The sequence below is a fragment of the Pavona decussata genome, unplaced genomic scaffold (genome assembly GCF_977016875.1).
Source record: "Pavona decussata unplaced genomic scaffold, jaPavDecu1.1 SCAFFOLD_6, whole genome shotgun sequence".
Lineage (NCBI taxonomy): Eukaryota > Metazoa > Cnidaria > Anthozoa > Scleractinia > Agariciidae > Pavona > Pavona decussata.
Window position 1 is genome coordinate 6,537,530 of NW_028145430.1, and position 19,148 is coordinate 6,556,677.

General features: G+C 41.2%; 1 protein-coding gene and 1 pseudogene across 1 annotated transcript; both read right to left on the reverse strand.

The window, feature by feature from the left end:
* Positions 1-6,262: 6,262 nt before the first annotated feature.
* Positions 6,263-9,372, reverse strand: LOC146489469 (uncharacterized; annotated as a pseudogene).
* LOC146489468 (uncharacterized) lies at positions 6,263-18,392 on the reverse strand. Its single transcript, XM_085108932.1, has 3 exons — positions 18,200-18,392; positions 14,469-15,488; positions 6,263-13,672 (listed from the first exon to the last, which is right to left on the reverse strand). The coding sequence occupies exons 2-3, from the start codon at positions 15,430-15,432 to the stop codon at positions 9,666-9,668; spliced, it is 4,971 nt and encodes a 1,656-aa protein (XP_084965058.1). The 5' UTR covers positions 15,433-15,488; positions 18,200-18,392; the 3' UTR covers positions 6,263-9,665.
* Positions 18,393-19,148: the final 756 nt, after the last annotated feature.

The window sequence follows — 19,148 nt, forward strand, 5'->3', positions numbered from 1 at the left end:
TTCGTTTTAACGGTCAATTGTAACAATGTCACGAGTTCATAATGCTGATATAAACTTTAGCGATACTTCAGTGTGTATGGAGATTCACTGATGAGTGGATCAACCTCGTGTTGATCTACGAAACAAAGCTGTATTAAAATCCACATGTGCTCACATTGAGTAGTCCAGCTACTTCGGACTCCGAATCGGACTCCAAGACAAGGAGACTGTATTTGTAAGGAGCCGAGTTGATCGAAACTCGATTATCTCTAATCCTGGCTTAACTGTGAACAAAACCTATACGTTGTAATGGATATAGATTAGCGCTAATCGGGCTGATCCTGGTCTTTGCAGAATTTTAACTGCCAGCAGCGGAAATAGGTTTTTCAGTTAAGGCCTTCCACCCTACCGGTCATACTTGCTCTTTAGGCTGCTGGGATTTATGTATTTTGCGACCCTAAAAGAATAGCGCAAGCAAAAATGTGAAGAGTGTACACGTGATACCGTAGGGTAAGAGAACAGGAATGGCTTCGTTTACAAACTGCTGGTAATACTGCTTGCACCATTGCGTCGCTTGGCCGTGTAAACCGGGACTTAACGCAAGAATGATTGCTAACACAAACATAGTAACCATGATTTGTATGACTCTCACCAATCTCGTATGGGCTCCAGGAGAGACTCTGCGGAACTGGAATTTTATTTTAAGTTTTTGATTGGCTGTCCCGTAACGGCTTGCATTGTTTTACCGCTGAAATCCTGCGGTAATAAAATTCCAGTACCCCAGAGTCTCTCGTGCGCCCATCCGCTGACCAAAAAGCCTCAGGACTCTGGGTTCGAGATTGGACGCTTACGGGGGATCGTATTTAAAAGGGCTTGTTTATGGCACCCCTTGCATGTCGCATGGCAACATTGCGCCTGTACTCCTGTGTTTCCGCTGTTGTTGAAGTTACTGCGCTACTACTGATTAAGAATTTGAGAAACGACGACGGCGACGCTAACGAAAACATCACACGAAACACCTCTTACTAACCTCGTTTTCTCGGTCCGTACTGTAAGGTACGGACCGAGTTTTTTCCCGTTGATTTATTCACGCTTGGGCCATAAATCAACGGGAAAAAACGAGGATCCGTAGCTTACAGTACGGAACGAGAAAACGAGGTTAGTAAGATATTTATTATATCTCTGAGGATAATTAGGCACGCGGGAAAGGAAACTAGCGGGCCATACAGTGAAATACGGCCCGCAAAATTGACCAATCGCACCGCTCGTACTAACTGAGTGATATAATAAAAATATAACTTCACATTATTAAAAATATTTTGTAATTTATAATGTGGCTGAACTATCCAAGAACAAAATTGTTAGGAATGACGTTCAAGTTAAGAAACGGAAAGAAAACTTCACCGTCATGTGCTTGCGTTGAGCACGAAAACGCTGGTAATTTCACGTCACTAAAATACATATCATTTGTAACACTCATGTAGAGAAATTGTTCCTGTCCATAAACCGATTTCAATCGTTTTGTAGTGTTTTCGTTGCCGTCGTTGCCTTCGTTTCTTAAATTGCTATTTTCCTTCCAGTCGTTTAGCCTTCAGCCAACCAATGCAAGAAAGCGCGCGAAAAGATCTTTGTCGGGGAGGGGGGGAGTGAATCGGAGGTATTCCTGTCGAAAAACGAAAAAACATCAAACAGACAAAGTATGGGAAAAATTGCACGTCTTTCAAAGATATGTGTAACATTACGAGCCAATCAAAGTTAAGGAACGTTTGCATTAAAACGCTGGTAGAGCGTTTACCTTTAAACTGCAAAGCAACTTGAGGTTATAGCGGAGCCCCATAGCTAAGAGATTTTGGTAAACCCATCAGTGCGAGAAATTTTGGTTTGGTTATGACGTCACTTCCGTCCGACCGACCGTACAACCTACGTACGCTCCTCCATGTAAGCAATGTGAAATGAGACACTCAAACCTTGTGCTGCAAATCAGGTTTTTTTCGGCGGGAAAATGCATGGCCAACTGTGCTGCCGGCCGCGTTTGTTTGGCAGGAAATTGCATCGCCAACTGCGTTTGAGAAAAAAAAAAATTTGAAGACGACGTGTACGACAAAACACAAACTCAATTTATGAATAAGTCTACAAACATGTAAAGCAAAGAAAGGGAGATAGAAAGAGATCGAGAAAACAGGCGACGAAGAAGCGAAGTTCCACGTCACAGAGAGCAATTGAGAGCGTTAGTAAACAGGCGAAACATGAGTGACGAACAAAGAAAGAAAGAACAGGAAAGGGTGCCGAAAAAACCCCGTGTTGCGGCACAGGGTTTGAGTGTCTCATTTCACATTGGTTTACATAAATGAGCGTATGCGCTGTAACCCAGGGCTGAGTTGCTCGAAGCATGGTTAGCGCTAACCATTGGTTAAGAGGTATTAAAACCTACAGGTTGTCATGGTATTTAACCCAGGTTAGCGCTTGGTTAGCGCTAACCAGAGCTAACCATGCTTCGAGCAACTGGGCCCAGGTTGTTTTTCGGGGGGAAAATGCATGGCCAACTGCGCTGCCGGCCGCGTTTGTTTGGCGGGAAGTTGCATCGCCAACTGCGTTTGAGAAAAAACTGAACAAAACAAAAAAAACGGCAGCAGAAAGAGCAAGGCAACTAGCGGCGGGAGAAACAAATCGACTGGCACATCATCAGAATCTGGAAGTGAAATCATTTTACTCCGATCCGGCGCCACGAAATGTTGGATTTTTCCTCTTGAAGTGAAACGTTTCGGCGAATCGCGGCGGGAGAAACAAATCGATTCTTTTTAATAGCAGCTTTTGTGTTAGTACCCCATTGTAAGTAGTATTTATTGTTGCAGCAGAGTACTGTATTTTTTTTTGTATTGTAATGTAAGTAATTGTGTTGCATTAAAAAAAAAAAAAAAAAAAAAAAAAGCTTTTGGAGGCGGCACTTCATAAACAGCGGCCGAATCTTGAAGAGAAATTATTTTACTCTAATCCGGCGCGATGAAATGAAATTAAGAGGCAATGAATTTTTCCTCTTAAAGTGAAACTTAACGTTGTAAACGAACGAAAAAAAATCAGCAATCGAATAAAAGGACTGGTTATTCTCCAAAGAGGCGAGTATATTCATGTGATTTTGTTGACAAAACTTTGCTGTTTTTGCAAGATATTTTTTTCTTGTAGTGTTGACATTGCAACTTGTTTAACCTCAGAGCAGCCTTTTGAGCTAATTTCCCGGTCCATGTTCGTTATTTCCCTTGGAGTTTTATTTTCTAATTTCATTCCATTTTGCTTCATTAAAAAAAATTGATTCTGAGCTAAAATAGTCAGTCCAACAAACGTCTCCCAACGTTGTATCGTTGGCATAAACTACTGACAAGTTTTTCTCGCATATATTTCTGACAATCTTGACAGAGAACAAACAAAAATACTTAAAACAGTAGGATATAACCGCAAAGATTAAGATGTGTGAGTAATTTTCACTGAAAGTCTTTTCAAAGAACGTTAAAAGCGAATGTAAAAATAAAGTGTGATTTCATTTTCATCAAAACAAAGTTTACGCAAAACATTCATGCATTCGCTTGTTTTTTGTGAATTTTTCAAAGATCGTTGTTTAGTTTATTTGTGTACTTATTGCTATGAATTATCACAGTGCTTTTTTCATTTATTACTCAAAGATATATTTGAAGTGTGTTTTTTGGTTAGTGTATCCATTTTCTCTGAGGTTTATAGCGTGCGGCCTTCTTGATAAGCAAAATTTACTAGCCAGTGACAGTGCCGGTAGCGCGCGTTGGCTGTTCACAAACCGTTTTGCCTCGATCATCTTAAAAACTAAAAACAATAATAAAAACAGAAAATATCATTGTGAGCCATTTAAGTTCCGCTTTTATAACACAGAGGGCAAAATGTTGCTAAAACTATCAAGGAACTTCGTAAAACAGTCAGTAAAACACTCATCGAAGGCGCAAGCAAACCAATGAACAAATTATTTAATTTTTTCGTAGCGTACATGCAAAACAAACAAAACCGACGAGAACAGTTCCCATTAAACACATGTGATTAAGAGAGAATACAAGTTTAATTCAGGAGCAAACTAACAAAGATAAATCAAATGTTAGGCATCAATTAATTGTTCACCTGCGCTGTGAAGCTTCCTACCGCTTGGAAATCACACGAACATAGATCGATCCATCGATCCTTCGTTCCAAAGAAGGAACTTGCGGAGTAATTTCTTCCTGCTCCTTCCTCCCATTAAAAGGACACTTTCATGCTCGGTTATCGTTCGTTGAAAGCACTTGGACGCCATGACTGATTTCAGTTTCTCAACCAAACAAAATAAAATCAATCCGATCCAAGTCTTTAGCTTTTGACACAAATAATCTTTTGCTGTTTCTTGTGAGAGACACCAAAATTAACCTTTAGGAATTTCCCTCCTAGCTGCAGCACTTGATTTCCATGTAACTTTGGTACAAAGAACCCGGCTTAAAGAGTCGAACTTCGAAAGAACCTCAAAGAACTTGTTTTTTTGGACACAAAATGCAGCAACCAACAAAATGTAAAACTGTCGTGCTCAACCAATCAGGAGCGAGTATTTTCGCCGCTCGACCAATCAGGAGTAAGTAATTTTGCCCTCGGTGAAAGGAAAATTACGAAAAACTGCCCTCTGTTACAACAAATCAGCATTCAGTAACTTTGCCCTCTGTTTTACATTGTTATTGTTGATGAGCAGTTAGCTGCATATGCATTAAAAATGTACTATATAACTGCAGAATTGATGAGGAACTCATAAGGTTATTACGTTCATACAATAAGCAGACTTCTATTGTGGAGTTCCGCTTTTAGGCTTGGCTAAATATATATATTATTTCTTATAGATAAGCATAGCTAAAAAGTTTTATAGCACCTATATTTGCTAGTTTAATTTCACTGAAGAGTGGCTCTTTTACTTGTTGAAAGGTCATTGATTTGGTTATTGGAAGAATTTTAGAAAATACTGTGGAAGGATAGAGAATTAAACACTGTAAACATTTGTTTACTGTTAATTGCTGAATCAGTTGTCTCTCAGCGACATAGTTGTTTAATATACGCTCAATTGGAAAAACGTTGTCAGAAAAACGTATAAACCGCGAACAATAAGACACGACAGCTTTCTGGGAAGCGTTTGATCTCTAAACTTGTTGCCTTCGATGTAGAAAAGAACGCACTCCTAATACAGTTTGGAGTCGAGATCGTATGGGACGACGTTGATTAAATGAATGGATCTTGGGACGCGTATCTGGCATCCCCCGCAGATTTTGCAGGGGCGGATGACATTATCACCAATTTGACAAGGAAGAGAGAGTCTGGTGACATCAAACGCACTCCCTAATCTTTCATTATTACTAGTTTGCATAATAAAAGCACGTGCGGCTTTTCAGTACGGCTTACATCGAACAGGTTTCTCCCGGACAAAGAAAACAAAATAGACGCAATCCCATTGGATCATCCCATAATTCCATCAGGCCGCATCATTTACGTTCCACACGTTTCTTCAATCGAGTGTGTATGGGATCAAATGCGACTATCAGGGTCGCCAAAAACTTCACCAGGGTTGTTTTAACAGCGCTACCAAGACAGGATTATTACAATAATCGAGTAAAGGCTGATATACACGTATTGATTAATCGGATAATTTGGCCCAATTTGACAAACAAAACGCAAGAGCGGACGAAAATCGAACCGATTTATAAAAATCCGTGGTAGTGCAACGGATGTTTTTTAAGCAGGCTGATTTTCACCGTGACCGTGCTACACCAAGAGAAAAAAGGAATCGGCCGACAATTTGTAACGTGTAAACCTACCAATTGGGTCGAGAATTGGGGCGTGTAAAGGCGATGTTCCACTAGGTAAATTTTCTTGCAACTTGCCTCGCAATTTTGTTGCACGATCGTTGCCTAGTGTAGCATGCCCTGAAATGAACATGTCTCGTAATTTTTTGTCGCTGAAACAGTTACCAAAAGTAGAACTCGGTTCTACCTCGAGCAATGGTGATTGCAAAAAAAAAAAAATTAAAAAAACATTGCGGGACAAGTTCATTTCGGGACGTCTTACCCTACGCAACGTTTGGTGCAACTTATGTGGTAACGGTGTAACGAAATTGCAAGACAAGTTGCAAGCCAAATTGCCTAATTGTGTAACACTACCTTATATTAGCCTTGACTCGCGCGTTACAAGAGACGTCGAAGTGACAACTTTCTGTGCGCGGGGACCAGAGGAGTTCATTTTGAGTCTGTAGAGCAACATCACCTTGTAAAAATTCAATGAATGTTATTTAACATTAAATTTCCATTGTCACAAAGATTAAGTTAGGCTCGACCATAGTTAATTAAATGGCTCGACTAAACAGGTCTCAGTGAAGTATCAAGAAGTATCCTAGTAGTTTTCTACATCAATTAAAGAAATTATTTACAATTTGATAAGCATATATAAGTATAACCATGACTATGTACAAGAAAAACCTTTAAAAACAAAACTGACGAAAGTCAAAGCCATTAACTCAATGCGTTGCGCTGAAAGATAAGAAAATTTAGCCCTGTGGGAACGCTCCATCTAGCAAAGACGATAGTAAATATGTAATAAAGACGATCGTAAATATGTATGTAACTTGAACGGCTGAGATATAAACTGAGGCCTGAAAACAAAATTTGAATTTAATGGCATTCCATCCCAGTTCCCTCGTAGTTCATGGATTCGAATTCCGTTCAAAACTGATTTTGCTTTTTGGTTTATTGTTGTTTTTTTTTTGCCGTTCTTTTCGCAACTGCTGAAGTTGCATTCCTCTCTGGGATGGCCTTCCCTGTCTTAAAATCTCCCATCCGCTTTTCTAATGTGTAATTCATATCTTCACTCTGAATTTTAAACTATTTTATCAACAATTTTATACAATAAGTTCATGCATAAAGTAGGCCAGACTTAGTGATAGGACTGGCTTAAATAACGACAACAATAACGAGAGGGAAAAGTTCTTGGAAAATCTACCGGCCGCTCTGAAAAGTTAAAAACAAACTACTGCCGATCAAGTTGTGTTAAGGGGCCAATTTCTTAGGGGATCCGGTTCAATTCTCGTATAATTTGTTGTCATTAACAGGGATCAGGGAGCAATCACGGCCAATCACGGAGCAGGGATGGCGCAGTGGTGAGAGCACTCGCCTCCCACCAATGTGGCCCGGGTTCGATTCCCGGTCTCGGCGTCATATGTGGGTTGAGTTTGTTGTCGGTTCTCGTCCCTGCTCCGAGGGTTTTTCTCCGGGTACTCCGGTTTTCCTCCCTCCACAAAAAACAACATTTCCAAATTCCAATTCGACCTGGAAACAGTGGATGGAAGAGCCACTCCGTTAATTCCACTGAAATTCCTATTTATTTATTTATTTATTTTATCTCGAGCCGGCTAATGGGCCAGCATAACTCCTGTAGCCACCCCCTTGTAGTGTTCGAAAAACTGAACCAAACACGATCTGTCGCGCGCACATGCAACCTGCGCATACAACCGCCTCTCGTCACAGACAACGGTTTTTTTAAAAAATAAGTGTAGAAGAAAATCGTAGTAGTAACTCTGGCCAATCACGGCACAAGCAAGCAAAACAGGAACCAATCCACAGTACGGAAAAAGATTGCGCATGTACATCTTGACCAAAATACCTTGCAAACGTAGCACAGCCAGTCAGTCCGAGGGGCGGCGGAAATGACACGACAAAAGTTTTCGCCGCGCCATTCCCGCCCCGAGGACAACATGCTCATTTTTTTGGTGAAATTCCTCCCTGTACTAACAAAATTGTGCATGCTGCGTTTAAAATTTTTAGTACCTTTTTTGGTACCTTTCTTTCTTAGCGTTGTAATCGTTTTTAGGGTTTTCGTATGCTAAGAGTTATGGGTAAGCGTTTCGGTTGTCATCTTTTTCGGCACGGTGCATTGAATTCCTAAGCAAATACAGGTAAGTGGTGTTAAGTGCGGAAAACGCGTTTGAGCAAGTCACAATTGCTTTTGCTTTTACATCCGGCTGGCGGAATGACTCGAGTTTATAAACTGAACAACAACAATACGTAATGTTGTATAGCAATAAACAAACACTTACTTTGACTTTTCGCCAATTAACTTAAAACTATTTGAGAAAACTTGAAGCACTTCAGCAGTATCAGAAATTATTGTTAGCTATAATTCATTGTTCGCCTCTTTGGATCTGATTTGTGTCGTGTTAGCCGCACTTCACGATAACTATCAGTTGTCCTTTCGTTTTTTCCCTAGACAGCTTTCTTCTAACATGTAATTTATGCTGGTCTAACTGGAGATCAGAGGTGTAGCCACCGAGCTGATGTTGCGCGACCCCGAGATCACCGTAACTATCAGCTGTCACTGGATTTTCGTCTCCGAACAGTCTTCTTCTAACATCTAATGCGTGCTGGTCTGACTGGAGAGAAGATCTGTAGTCACCGAACTCATGTTGTGTGGTTCCGAGTGAATCTGATGAGCTGTCCTTGCATGTTTTTCTCTAAACAGTTTCAGTTTTCTTCTAATATCTAACGCGCGCTGAACTTACTGGAGAGCAGAGGTATAGCCACCAAGCTGATATTGCGTGAACCCGAGTGAATGGTAACCATAACCTGTCCTTGCATGTTTTTCTACAAACAGTTTTCCCTTAACATCTAACGCGCGCTGCTTTGACTGGAGGGCAGAGGTGTAGTCACCAAGCTGATGTTGTGTGATACCGAGTGAATGGTAACTATGAGCTGTGTTTGCATGCTCTTCTCCAAAACGTTTTCTTCTAACATCTAACGCGTGCTGTTTTGACTGGAGAGCAGAGGTGTAGTCACCGAGCTAAATGTTGTGTGATACCGAGTAAATGGTAACTAGAGTCTAGCTTTGCAAAGGCAAATACTATCTATTTGTAAGCAACTAAATTAAATTTATTAATTTGTTAGTAATTGTATTGTATCGTAGTGTTAGTATTGTTCTTAGTAGCGTAGGCATCGTTTCGTTTTGTTAGTAATATCGCATTGTAAGTAGTTTCGTATTTTTTTTAGCACTGTATTGTAAATAGTATAAGTATCAACCTCACCAAGTAGTATTTTTTAACGAGCGTGTTGTAATTTGTTTGTGCACTCAATAAATTAAAAAAAAAAAAAAAACTATGAGCTGTGTTTGCATGTTCTTCTGTAAACAGTTTTCTTCTAACATCTAACGCACGCTGTTGTGACTGGAGAGCAGAGGTGTAGTCACCGACTCACTCGGAGCTGATGTTGTGTGATCCCGAGGGATAGTAACTATTATCTGTGTTTGCATGTTTTTCTCCAAATAGTTTTCTTTTAACATCTAGTGCGTGGTGGTGTGACTGGAGAGCAGAGGTATATTCACCAAGCTCATGTTGAATGACCCCGATGCCTTGCAACTACATGTATAAGCTGTGTTTGCATGTTCTTCTTCAGTCAAACAATTTTCTTATAACATCTATTAAACGCATGCTGTTTTGACCGGAAAGCGGAAGTGTGGACACCGAGGTGATGTTGTGTGATGCCGAGTGAATGGTATTAACTATCAGCTGTCTTTGCATGTTCTTCTCCAAACAGGTTTCTTCAAACATCTAACGCGCGCTGGTGTGACTGGAGAGCAGAGGTGTAGTCACCAAGCTGATGTTGTGTGATGCCGGGTGAATGGTATTAACTATCAGCTGTGTTTGCATGTTCTTCTCCGGACAGTTTTCTTGTAACATCTAACGAGCGCTGGTGTGACTGGAGAGCAGAAGTGTAGTCACCGAGCTGATGTTGTGTGATACCGAGTGAATGGAAACTATGAGCTGTGTCTTCATGTTCTTCTCCGAAAAGTTTTCTTCTAACATCTAAGGCGCGCTGGTGTGACTGGAGAGCAGAGGTGTAGTCACCAAGTTGATGTTGTGTGATTCCGAGTGAATGGTAACTATCAGCTGTTCTTTCATTTTCTTCTCCGAACAGTTTTCTTCTAACGTTTAACGCGCGCTGCTGTGACTGGAGAGCTGAGGTGTAGTCACCGAGCTGATGTTGTGTAATACCGAGTGAATGGTAACTATGAGCTGTGTTTGCATGCTCTTCTTCGAAAAGTTTTCTTCTAACATCTAAGGCGCGCTGGTGTGACTGGAGAGCAGTGGTGTAGTCACCGAGCTGATATTGTGTGATACCTAGTGCATAGTAACTATCAGCTGTGTTTGCATCTTCTTCTCCGAACAGTTTTCTATTAACAACTAACGCGTGCCGGTGTGACTGGAGAGCAGCGGTGTAGTCACCAAGCTGATGTTGTGTTATCCCGAGTGAATGGAAACTATGAGCTGTGTCTTCATGTTCTTCTCCGAATAGTTTTCTATTAACATCCAACGCGTGCCGGTGTGACTGGAGAGCAGCGGTGTAGTCACCAAGCTGATGTTGTGTGATGCCGAGTGAATGGTAACTATCAGCTGTGTTTGCATGTTCTTCCCCAAACAGTTTTCTTGTAACATCTAACGCGTGCTGGTGTGACTGGACAGCAGAGGTGTAGTCACCGAGCTGATGTTGTGTGATACCGAGTGCATAGTAACTATCAGCTGTCTTTGTATGTTCTTCTCCGAATAGTTTTCTACTAACATCTAACGCGCGCCGGTGTGACTGGAGAGCAGAGGTGTAGTCACCAAGCTGATGTTGTGTGATACCGAGTGCATAGTAACTATCAGCTGTCTTTGTATGTTCTTCTCCGAATAGTTTTCTTCTAACATCTAACGCGCGCCGGTGTGACTGGAGAGCAGAGGTGTAGTCACCAAGCTGATGTTGTGTGATACCGAGTGCATAGTAACTATCAGCTGTCTTTGTATGTTCTTCTCCGAATAGTTTTCTTCTAACATCTAACGCGCGCCGGTGTGACTGGAGAGCAGAGGTGTAGTCACCAAGCTGATGTTGTGTGATTCCGAGTGAATGGTAATTATCAGCTGTGTTTGCACGTTCTTCCTCAAACAGTTTTCTTGTAACATCTAACGCGTGCTGGTGTGACTGGAGAGCAGAGGTGTAGTCACCGAGCTGATGTTGTGTGATACCGAGTGCATAGTAACTATCAGCTGTCTTTGTATGTTCTTCTCCGAATAGTTTTCTACTAACATCTAACGCGCGCCGGTGTGACTGGAGAGCAGCGGTGTAGTCACCAAGCTGATGTTGTGTGATACCGAGTGCATAGTAACTATCAGCTGTCTTTGAATGTTCTTCTCCGAACAGTTTTCTTCTAACATCCAACGCGTGCTGTTTTGACTGGAGAGCAGAGGTGTATTCACTAAGCTGATGTTGTGTTATCCCGAGTGAATGGTAACTATGAGCTGTGTTTGCATGTTCTTCTCCGAACAGTTTTCTTCTAACATCTAACGCGTGCTGTTTTGACTGGAGAGCAGAGGTGTAGTCACCAAGCTGATGTTGTGTGACCCCGAGTAAATGGTAACCATGAGCTGTGCTTGCGTGTTCATCCCCAAAATGCTCTAGAGTTATACCCAGTGCACGGTGATATGCCTGAAGAGCCTCGGGATAATTCTTTCTTTTGCCGTGGAGTTTTCCAAGATCTAAGTAACACTTGACGAGTGCTTCCTTGTGTACTTGCTGTAACTCAACAGAGTCTCTGCATTTCTCGAGTGATGCTTTATGGTAACTGATTTTTGTTCGATACAGTTTTCCTGGGTCTTTAATTTCATTAAAACGGACGGTAATAGCAACAGCAAAGCGGTGAAAATTGAACAATCCGACGGAAATTTGAAATTGTGTTTGAGTTTCTTCTAAAATTCGTAGCATGTTATAACTAAAATATTCTTTGTCCTCATTACCACAAAAACTGTTTGTTGCTTGGCAAAGAAGCAAATTAAGTATTGATTTTAGCGGCTGATTGTGCTCGATGTTCGTATCTGCGTGAGATTTCGTTTCGTTGATAGTTTCTTTTCCTCTGTTGTCCATTGGTGGAATAATAAGTAGTTGTTTGTCTCCTACTTCTTTGCACTGCTGGGTGGCCTTGTTGTAGTAATGTGCTGACCTTGACCAGTTATTTAGGAACTTATAATACACGGCAAGGATCTGGAAAACGAAAAGCTTTAGGATGGCCTGCTCTAAGGTTTTGTCTAGTTCCAATATAGCCTCTTGTAGACAGTCAATTCCGATGTCAATTTTCCCGGAAACCAGCTGACATATGCCAGAATAGCACAAGCTCTTTCCTTTTTCTTCGCTTAATAACGCCGGTGTCGACAGTCGTATTTCTTTTGCTTTGGAAAGAAGATACATCGCACTTCCTTCTCTGCCCCAATATGAATCGCCAAATGCCTTAGAGACAAGTAATCGACAGTAAAACCCAGTTGCCTCAAGCTTGATGGCGGCGTCAATTGCGGAATCGTAAATCCTGAGAGCGATTTCTCCTTCTAAGTAAAAAAGAGCATCCAGGAACAGATCTGCTTCTGCTAAAACGTCAAGCACTTTGTTGGCTATTTCAGAATGTGAACAACCTTCTAAAAGGCTTTGAACAATACTTTGATCATCGTCATAGAATGCAATGAATGCCGACATGGAATGACCAGTTAGAAACTGTTCATTAAGTTTCTGAAAAAGAGAAACGTAAGACTCACAGAAGCGCCTCTTTGAGTTCTGAATAATCTCCTTCATTTGATGCTCTCCCTTTTCTCTAGCAAATGATTGAAGGAGTTTATGCATAGAGAATGAACCTGGTTTTGAACTTGAATCGATGAGGGATTTCCTACAAAGTCGTTGTAATATCTTTGTGGCCTCAAATATTCTTGTCTCACCCAAAACATCTGCAGCAACCTCTGTTCTAAAATGTTCAGGAAGAATACATAAGGACACCAATGCTTCTTTTTCTTTTGCAGAGAGTCTCTCGAAAGAGGAGTCGAAAAGAAGCTGCAATCGGTGATCTGCTGGATAATCTTGGTTGTCCAACATCTCAGCGATACTTTCGGTATCGGTTCCCATGAAATCATCTAGAAACTGGCTTGTCTGGGAAGTATCCTCGGAAATTAATGAACACAATAGCTTTATAGCTAAAGGAACATGCCCGCAGATTTGCGTAACTCGATTTCTGTCGGAGGTGCAAGCAGTTGGAAGAAGTTCGTGAACTAGAGCTTTGGAGGAGGCCTCATCTAATGGCCCTACTCTTAAAGACTTGTGGCCTTGAAAATGCAGGTTCATAAATTCAAAAGACTCCCTGGTTGTTACGACAAGTGTCAACGTTTCATTTTGCAAGAGAATTTCTTCGAGAAGCCGCAGGACGTCTGTCTTCACATTCGGCACGCCACTTTCTAATAGGTCATCAACATTATCAAGAATAACTATAATGCGTTCTGAAATCTCGCTTACGTGCTGGCAAAGCTCATCTTCAGGAGCTAGAGCCGATGACTGGTGAGTTGTTGTGAATTGTCTGAAAGCCCTAAGGAGCTTTGATTTCAGACCTGCAACTGACTGAAGTGATCTCAACGAAAGGAAACAGACAGGCAATCCTTGAGATTGAAGTTTATGTCCCACTGCGATTGCAACTGAAGTTTTTCCAAATCCTGGTGAGCCCCAGATCGACACGATTCGCGCAGATTCAGAAATCACGTGTCCGATGATCTCCTGGCACTCGCTCTGACGGCCAGTGAAGTTAGGAACCAATGAAGGAAGGAATGATCTTGCTGGCGATTTGTTCGTACCTTCGAAAGACAAAAGACAAAAGACAAAAGTAACCTTGAAAAAGTTTCCAGATACTAAGGACAACACTTAAAACCTCTTCATCCGTTTCTCTTAACATCCCGACTCAAATGGAAGTCAGATTCATTCCTTTAGGCCGGCCCCTCTAGGACACTTGCTTACCATGGACAGCTTACGTATTATAATTAGCAAGTGCGGAGGGTGGGGGGGGGGGGGGGGGGGTTACCCTATAGAAGCTATATAGGTATGTGCTGCCCAAAGCGTACGGTTTGTTTTAGCCGTTTTAATCTGAAAACGGGTATATATTTTGACCATTATGGTCTTAAAGCGAGTGTGGTTTTCAAGGGAATCAGGAGGGCGTATAAAGGTATTTGTCGTTTCAACTCCACATAAATAGTAGAGAAAGAGAAGAATCCAAAATATATCATCCGAGCTGAATTTTCGGGCGAATTTTACCAATTCTTGACTTCGATCACTGATGCGAAGCTTAATTACGCTACAACAAAGGTCTGAAAACGGGTGTGGAGTAGGGTCAGGATTTGGAGAACCGGGCGGCACACCCCAACCGAGAATTCCGAGGGTAACCCCCCCCCCCCGGGCGAGCGAGCGCTATAGCCACCATCTTGGATTTTAAAGCAGAGGAACATTGGGCAGAGTAGAGAGTGCGACCAGGGGGGTGGGTATTAGGCTAACAGATAATTGAAGAGGTAGATCCGTTATAACGGAGATGTATTGTAACTTACTAATTCTTAATAGCAGAGTCTTAGTCTCTTATCGAGGCTAATTTAATCTTGGTACCTGGATTTTTTGATTGATCATCACCAACAACTTGCGCTACCTTCAGCTCGTCGATCTTTCCTTCCAGCATGGCGATATCTTCTTTGCTAGCGGTCCCTCCTTCCAATTTCTGCTTCAACTGGTCCATAGCTGAGTTCATATCCTCCAAAATCTTGGTCCCCTGTGCATTGTGTTGGCTTTGGGCTGTTTTTAACTCTTCGATCTTTTGCTCCAGTATGGCGATGTCTTCTTTGTCAGCAGTATCGATTTCCACTCTACGCTTTACGGCAGTGGACAGCGCTGTCAACTCGCTGATATCTAAGCTCATAGCTTCCAGAAACTTGATGTACGCCTGAAACTCCTCCCTCATACGCTGTTCCAACTTATTGACTTCATTTGTAGGAAAATCTGTTTCAGTCAAACTTCCAACAGCATCAATCACAGCTGTTGTAGCTCCAAGAGCTTTGAATGCATCTTTAGCGTGTTGCACACGTTGGTCAAATGTTATTTTGGCCATCTCAGAACTTGTCGAATGGCACAGCGAGTTCCTTAGAAGTCGAAGTTGATCAATCGCAAGTGCGAAGGTTTCAGCATTGTTTCCACTTGGGCTCACTACGGATGCATGGAAACTTCCATGAGGTATACAACGGGGCTTTGCGTACAAATCACTGAGTGTTCTGAGGTGACCTGAACCATCTGGTAAGGCGAAGGACTGCGCAAAGATGGTGGTCTGGAATAAGGCACTACAATCCCATTCATTGTAAGACAGGTGTGTAGGAACTCTGGTTGTACCACCCTCCGTGAACACAAACAGATTTCGCACAGCAAGGGAATCATCCCAGAGCTGGAATCCAGGGCGATGTCCAAAGGTGTTGTCCCACATGGTTTTGAAAGTCTGACGTAACGCGTTGGGGAATTCATTTAAAACGAGGGATGAAAATTTGAAGTAATTTAATTCTTCGTCTCGATAAGGCCGCAACGCCATCTCGTATCAACATGTGTTACAGATGATCTTCAGGAATCCAACTGGACTTGAATTAACTGAAACCAATGATACCAGACACTAAATTGTGACAAATACCCACTTCTTTGGCATTTTAAATTATACATTCAAACCGACGCGCAAGTCTCGATTCAGACGTTTAAATCACTGGTCAAGCGCGCCGTAGATTGTCTGAAAGCATGCATTCCTAAATATTACTTTGACTTTGCAAAAAATTGGCCTTTAAACCCTTCTTGTCAGTCGCTAACAAATTTTGAATATCTGTGGCCAAATTGAGTAAAAATTCGTCCAGTTTAGGTATGAATTCCAAGATCCTTTCGAATGACATCAATTGTTGAAGAAGAAGAAGAAGAAGAAGAAGAAGAAGAAGAAGAAGAAGAAGAAGAAGAAGAAGAAGAAGAAGAAGAAGAAGACTACAACGATAATGGTATCAAACGAACACCTGATCATTGGCAAACAACTCATGGTCATTTTCTTGACTAAATAGCTTGCCATGAAAAGCATAACTTGATTAAAAAAAACCATTTTTAGCTTTAAGTGGTTACAATTTAAAAGCAAGCTAGGTAACCCCCATTTATTTACGGCACTGTGATCAGCTGCAAGTTTTGCAAAGTTTAAAAAAAATTATGAGGAGGGGTTCTTAGCCACCTGTTTTTAACAGGTTATACTGTTGCTATGGTAACATATCAAGTTACCATTATCCCGTTTATCTACTGTGCTGTTGCCGAGATGTGTTTGAGCCCTTACCAAGATGGCGTTGGAAACCATTACAAGGTCCACTGCGTATTTTAACAAATCATAACTTTCCTCGCTTTTAGTCCACGTTACAAATTTCAACCAAATGTTAGTAAAATCAATTTACATAACAAAGTGAAGACTAAAATGTTATTGTGAATTCAAGATTAACGTGAACAATCCAAAAGTAATCAGCATTTTCTCACAGCATGCCACACTCTGTGTGGCACGCATGGCGTGCGTAAAACAAAGGGAGTTCTAAGTGAAAAGGTAGCCAATTTAAAAAAAATCCATAAAGCTGTCAAATGTCTGAGAGGATAATAACTCTTTTAAGTGGAAGTGACGCATAACCAGCCGGAATTGTGCTTGAGACTCGAATTATAGATTTAAATTAAAACTGTAATCTTTTGATTGTTTTTAAATATTTTCCGACTAAATTCATTTTCCTAGTTTTTTAAATACCATAAATTTCTCCAAATTTCGTCTGCTCGCAAAAAAAGAAAATGAAAGGGAAAACAAACAAACCAAAAAAAAAAAAAAAAAAAACGAGAAAAATAGTTGGTAAGGCGTAGAGAGGACTAGAGAACGTCTCGCCTGTTTTGTTCTGCGTCAGGTCAACAGTCACGATCCAAAGCCCCGAAACAATTCAGAATACAACAAAGTCATTAAATATATAGAAATAGCAGAAGGCCAGTCAGCTAAAATTAGCTGTGTAGCTCTTGTTTTGTGCCATCAACAAAGAGTATCAGACATTCAAAAATGTTCTTACAAGAGAATTTTCTCATCTTATTTTGGTCTCTTGTGATATGAGTAACGTTATAAGGAGTAGTTAGGATGGTTTTAGTTAAGAGGCTCTTGCTCATAACTCAACACATTTTAATTATTTATAATCCCGGATGTAGCCAAGATCAAACCAACAATATCGTGAGTCAAAGTTCCCTTTGTATTTCAGATCAACGCCAGACAATCTTTTCCTTTATCAAAAGATTAGTAAAGAGTTCATCGCCATTTCAGTTAAGTGGGTACTGAGATACCCTACTTCATAAAGTTATTTCAGACAAGTGAAACCAGTTAAATGGGACCCAGATGCCCGATGGGAGTGCACATGCTTATACACGTTGTACAAAGGGGGGTGGGGTGGGGGGTGGGTAGATCTTACCTTTCGGGAAGGACATATAATGAGACTATGAGACGACACACACTTACAGCCTAGTAAAATAAGCCGGATTATTCAAATCAAATTTGTCCGTGTCATTCACAGTTTGCTGCAAGCAATCCAAGTCATCGCCCGATTACTGGGCCATCTAAAACTAACTCAGTAATTGAAAAACAACCTTCCAGTTAAACGTTTCTTTCAGTCCTTTGCATTTATTTCAATCATAACGTACCGTGGTTGAACAATTTTAAAACCTGTCGTAATAAAAGGAGCTGCCGACGGATGAGCAATTAGATTAAAACTCAGTCTAAGTTTACAAGATAAAGACGAAAATATGCGCATATGTAAGCACTTATTTACAACAGCTTCCGTTTTATTTTGAACAAGAGAAAATATTACATAAAAACAAACACCTACTCTTTCAGGATTCGTACAATTGGGGGCTTAGGACTGTACTGTATGTTTCCCGGCGAATCGTGCGCGAAGCTCAAAGGCCTTCCTCTACTTTAAAATTCGCTTCGACAGCATTTCAGTTCCTCGAAGGTCAGGCGACGTTCGAAGACGACAGGGCGGAAGCTGCAAGTTCTGTCTTGGAGCCATGAGGCCCCATGTTTCTTTATTAAAGGATGTAAACTCTAATTAAATTTTCTGTTTCAGTCCTGGGAACCTTCTTTATGCCGCAAAAAAAGTGAGTTAGATTCAACTTCAAACATTAGAGGAGCTAGCGGCACGGATCAAAGATCAATTTTTTTACTCTTCGTCAAGGACTTCGCCAGGAAGTTTTCTAAATAATTTTGTACTAAAACTGGCAAATTGTACCGTCATAAGACTATAAGCTATACATACAACATACAATACCTCAATGAACGGCGTCAGTCTTGAGAAAGGTGTTGGAGAACACTATAAACGCCACCTCAAAGCAATGGCTTGCAAACTCTTATGAGTTACATTCGGAAAATGCCGACAAATAATGCAGCGAAATGTAGCGTGACTCCTTCAGGCAATTTGTGTAATAGTTAGACCCTTGACAGTAGTGGGGTTTCCTGGCGTATCGAAACTGAAATTTGCAAACTATTTACGTCAGCGAAGAATTTATAAGTGTCATTTGTGATGAATGCGACGGTGTGTAAAAAATTAGCGAATCGCCGACGCGGGAGAAACGTCCAATATACGGGCTACGTGGGTTCAAGGTATATGTGTTCAGTCCAATATTGATTATAATCTTCACTGATTTTAGCAGCCTTAAGGCTGGTTTACACGTGCGATAAGCATAAACACGAAGTGGCATACGCAGGCGCAGTGAATTAATATTTTGGCACCAAAATTTTAAATCCAAGATTTCGGACGCTGAGGAGGTATTCAGCGACGAGGTGATGTTGTTGCTTGCTCTTCTCTTATGCTTAAGCTTGCGTTATTCCGTTCTACACGGGCTACGCAACGACGCAAATATAAGCCAAAGAACAAGTAAAATGGAAGATTTCCTTTTCTTTGTGCTTGCGTTTATGCTTGCGTCGCAGCCCCGGTTTACACGTTAGTTTCTTGTGCTTGCGTCGTACTTGTAAACCAACATTTAGGGCCGATTACTTATATAGATCTGGTTGTGGACTGAATCGAGCTTTAAACGAGAACTCCTCAAATCACGGCTACTGAGCTTAGCTAAGCTTGGTCTTAACTGCATCATTAGAACATGGGGTAGGCACAGCTCATAAAGTCCACAACTGAACCATGGCTTAGAAAGTCCGGTTATTAATTTTACTTCACTTTGGTTACCAAGATTATATGTTCATGCACTGGGTACATTATCGCG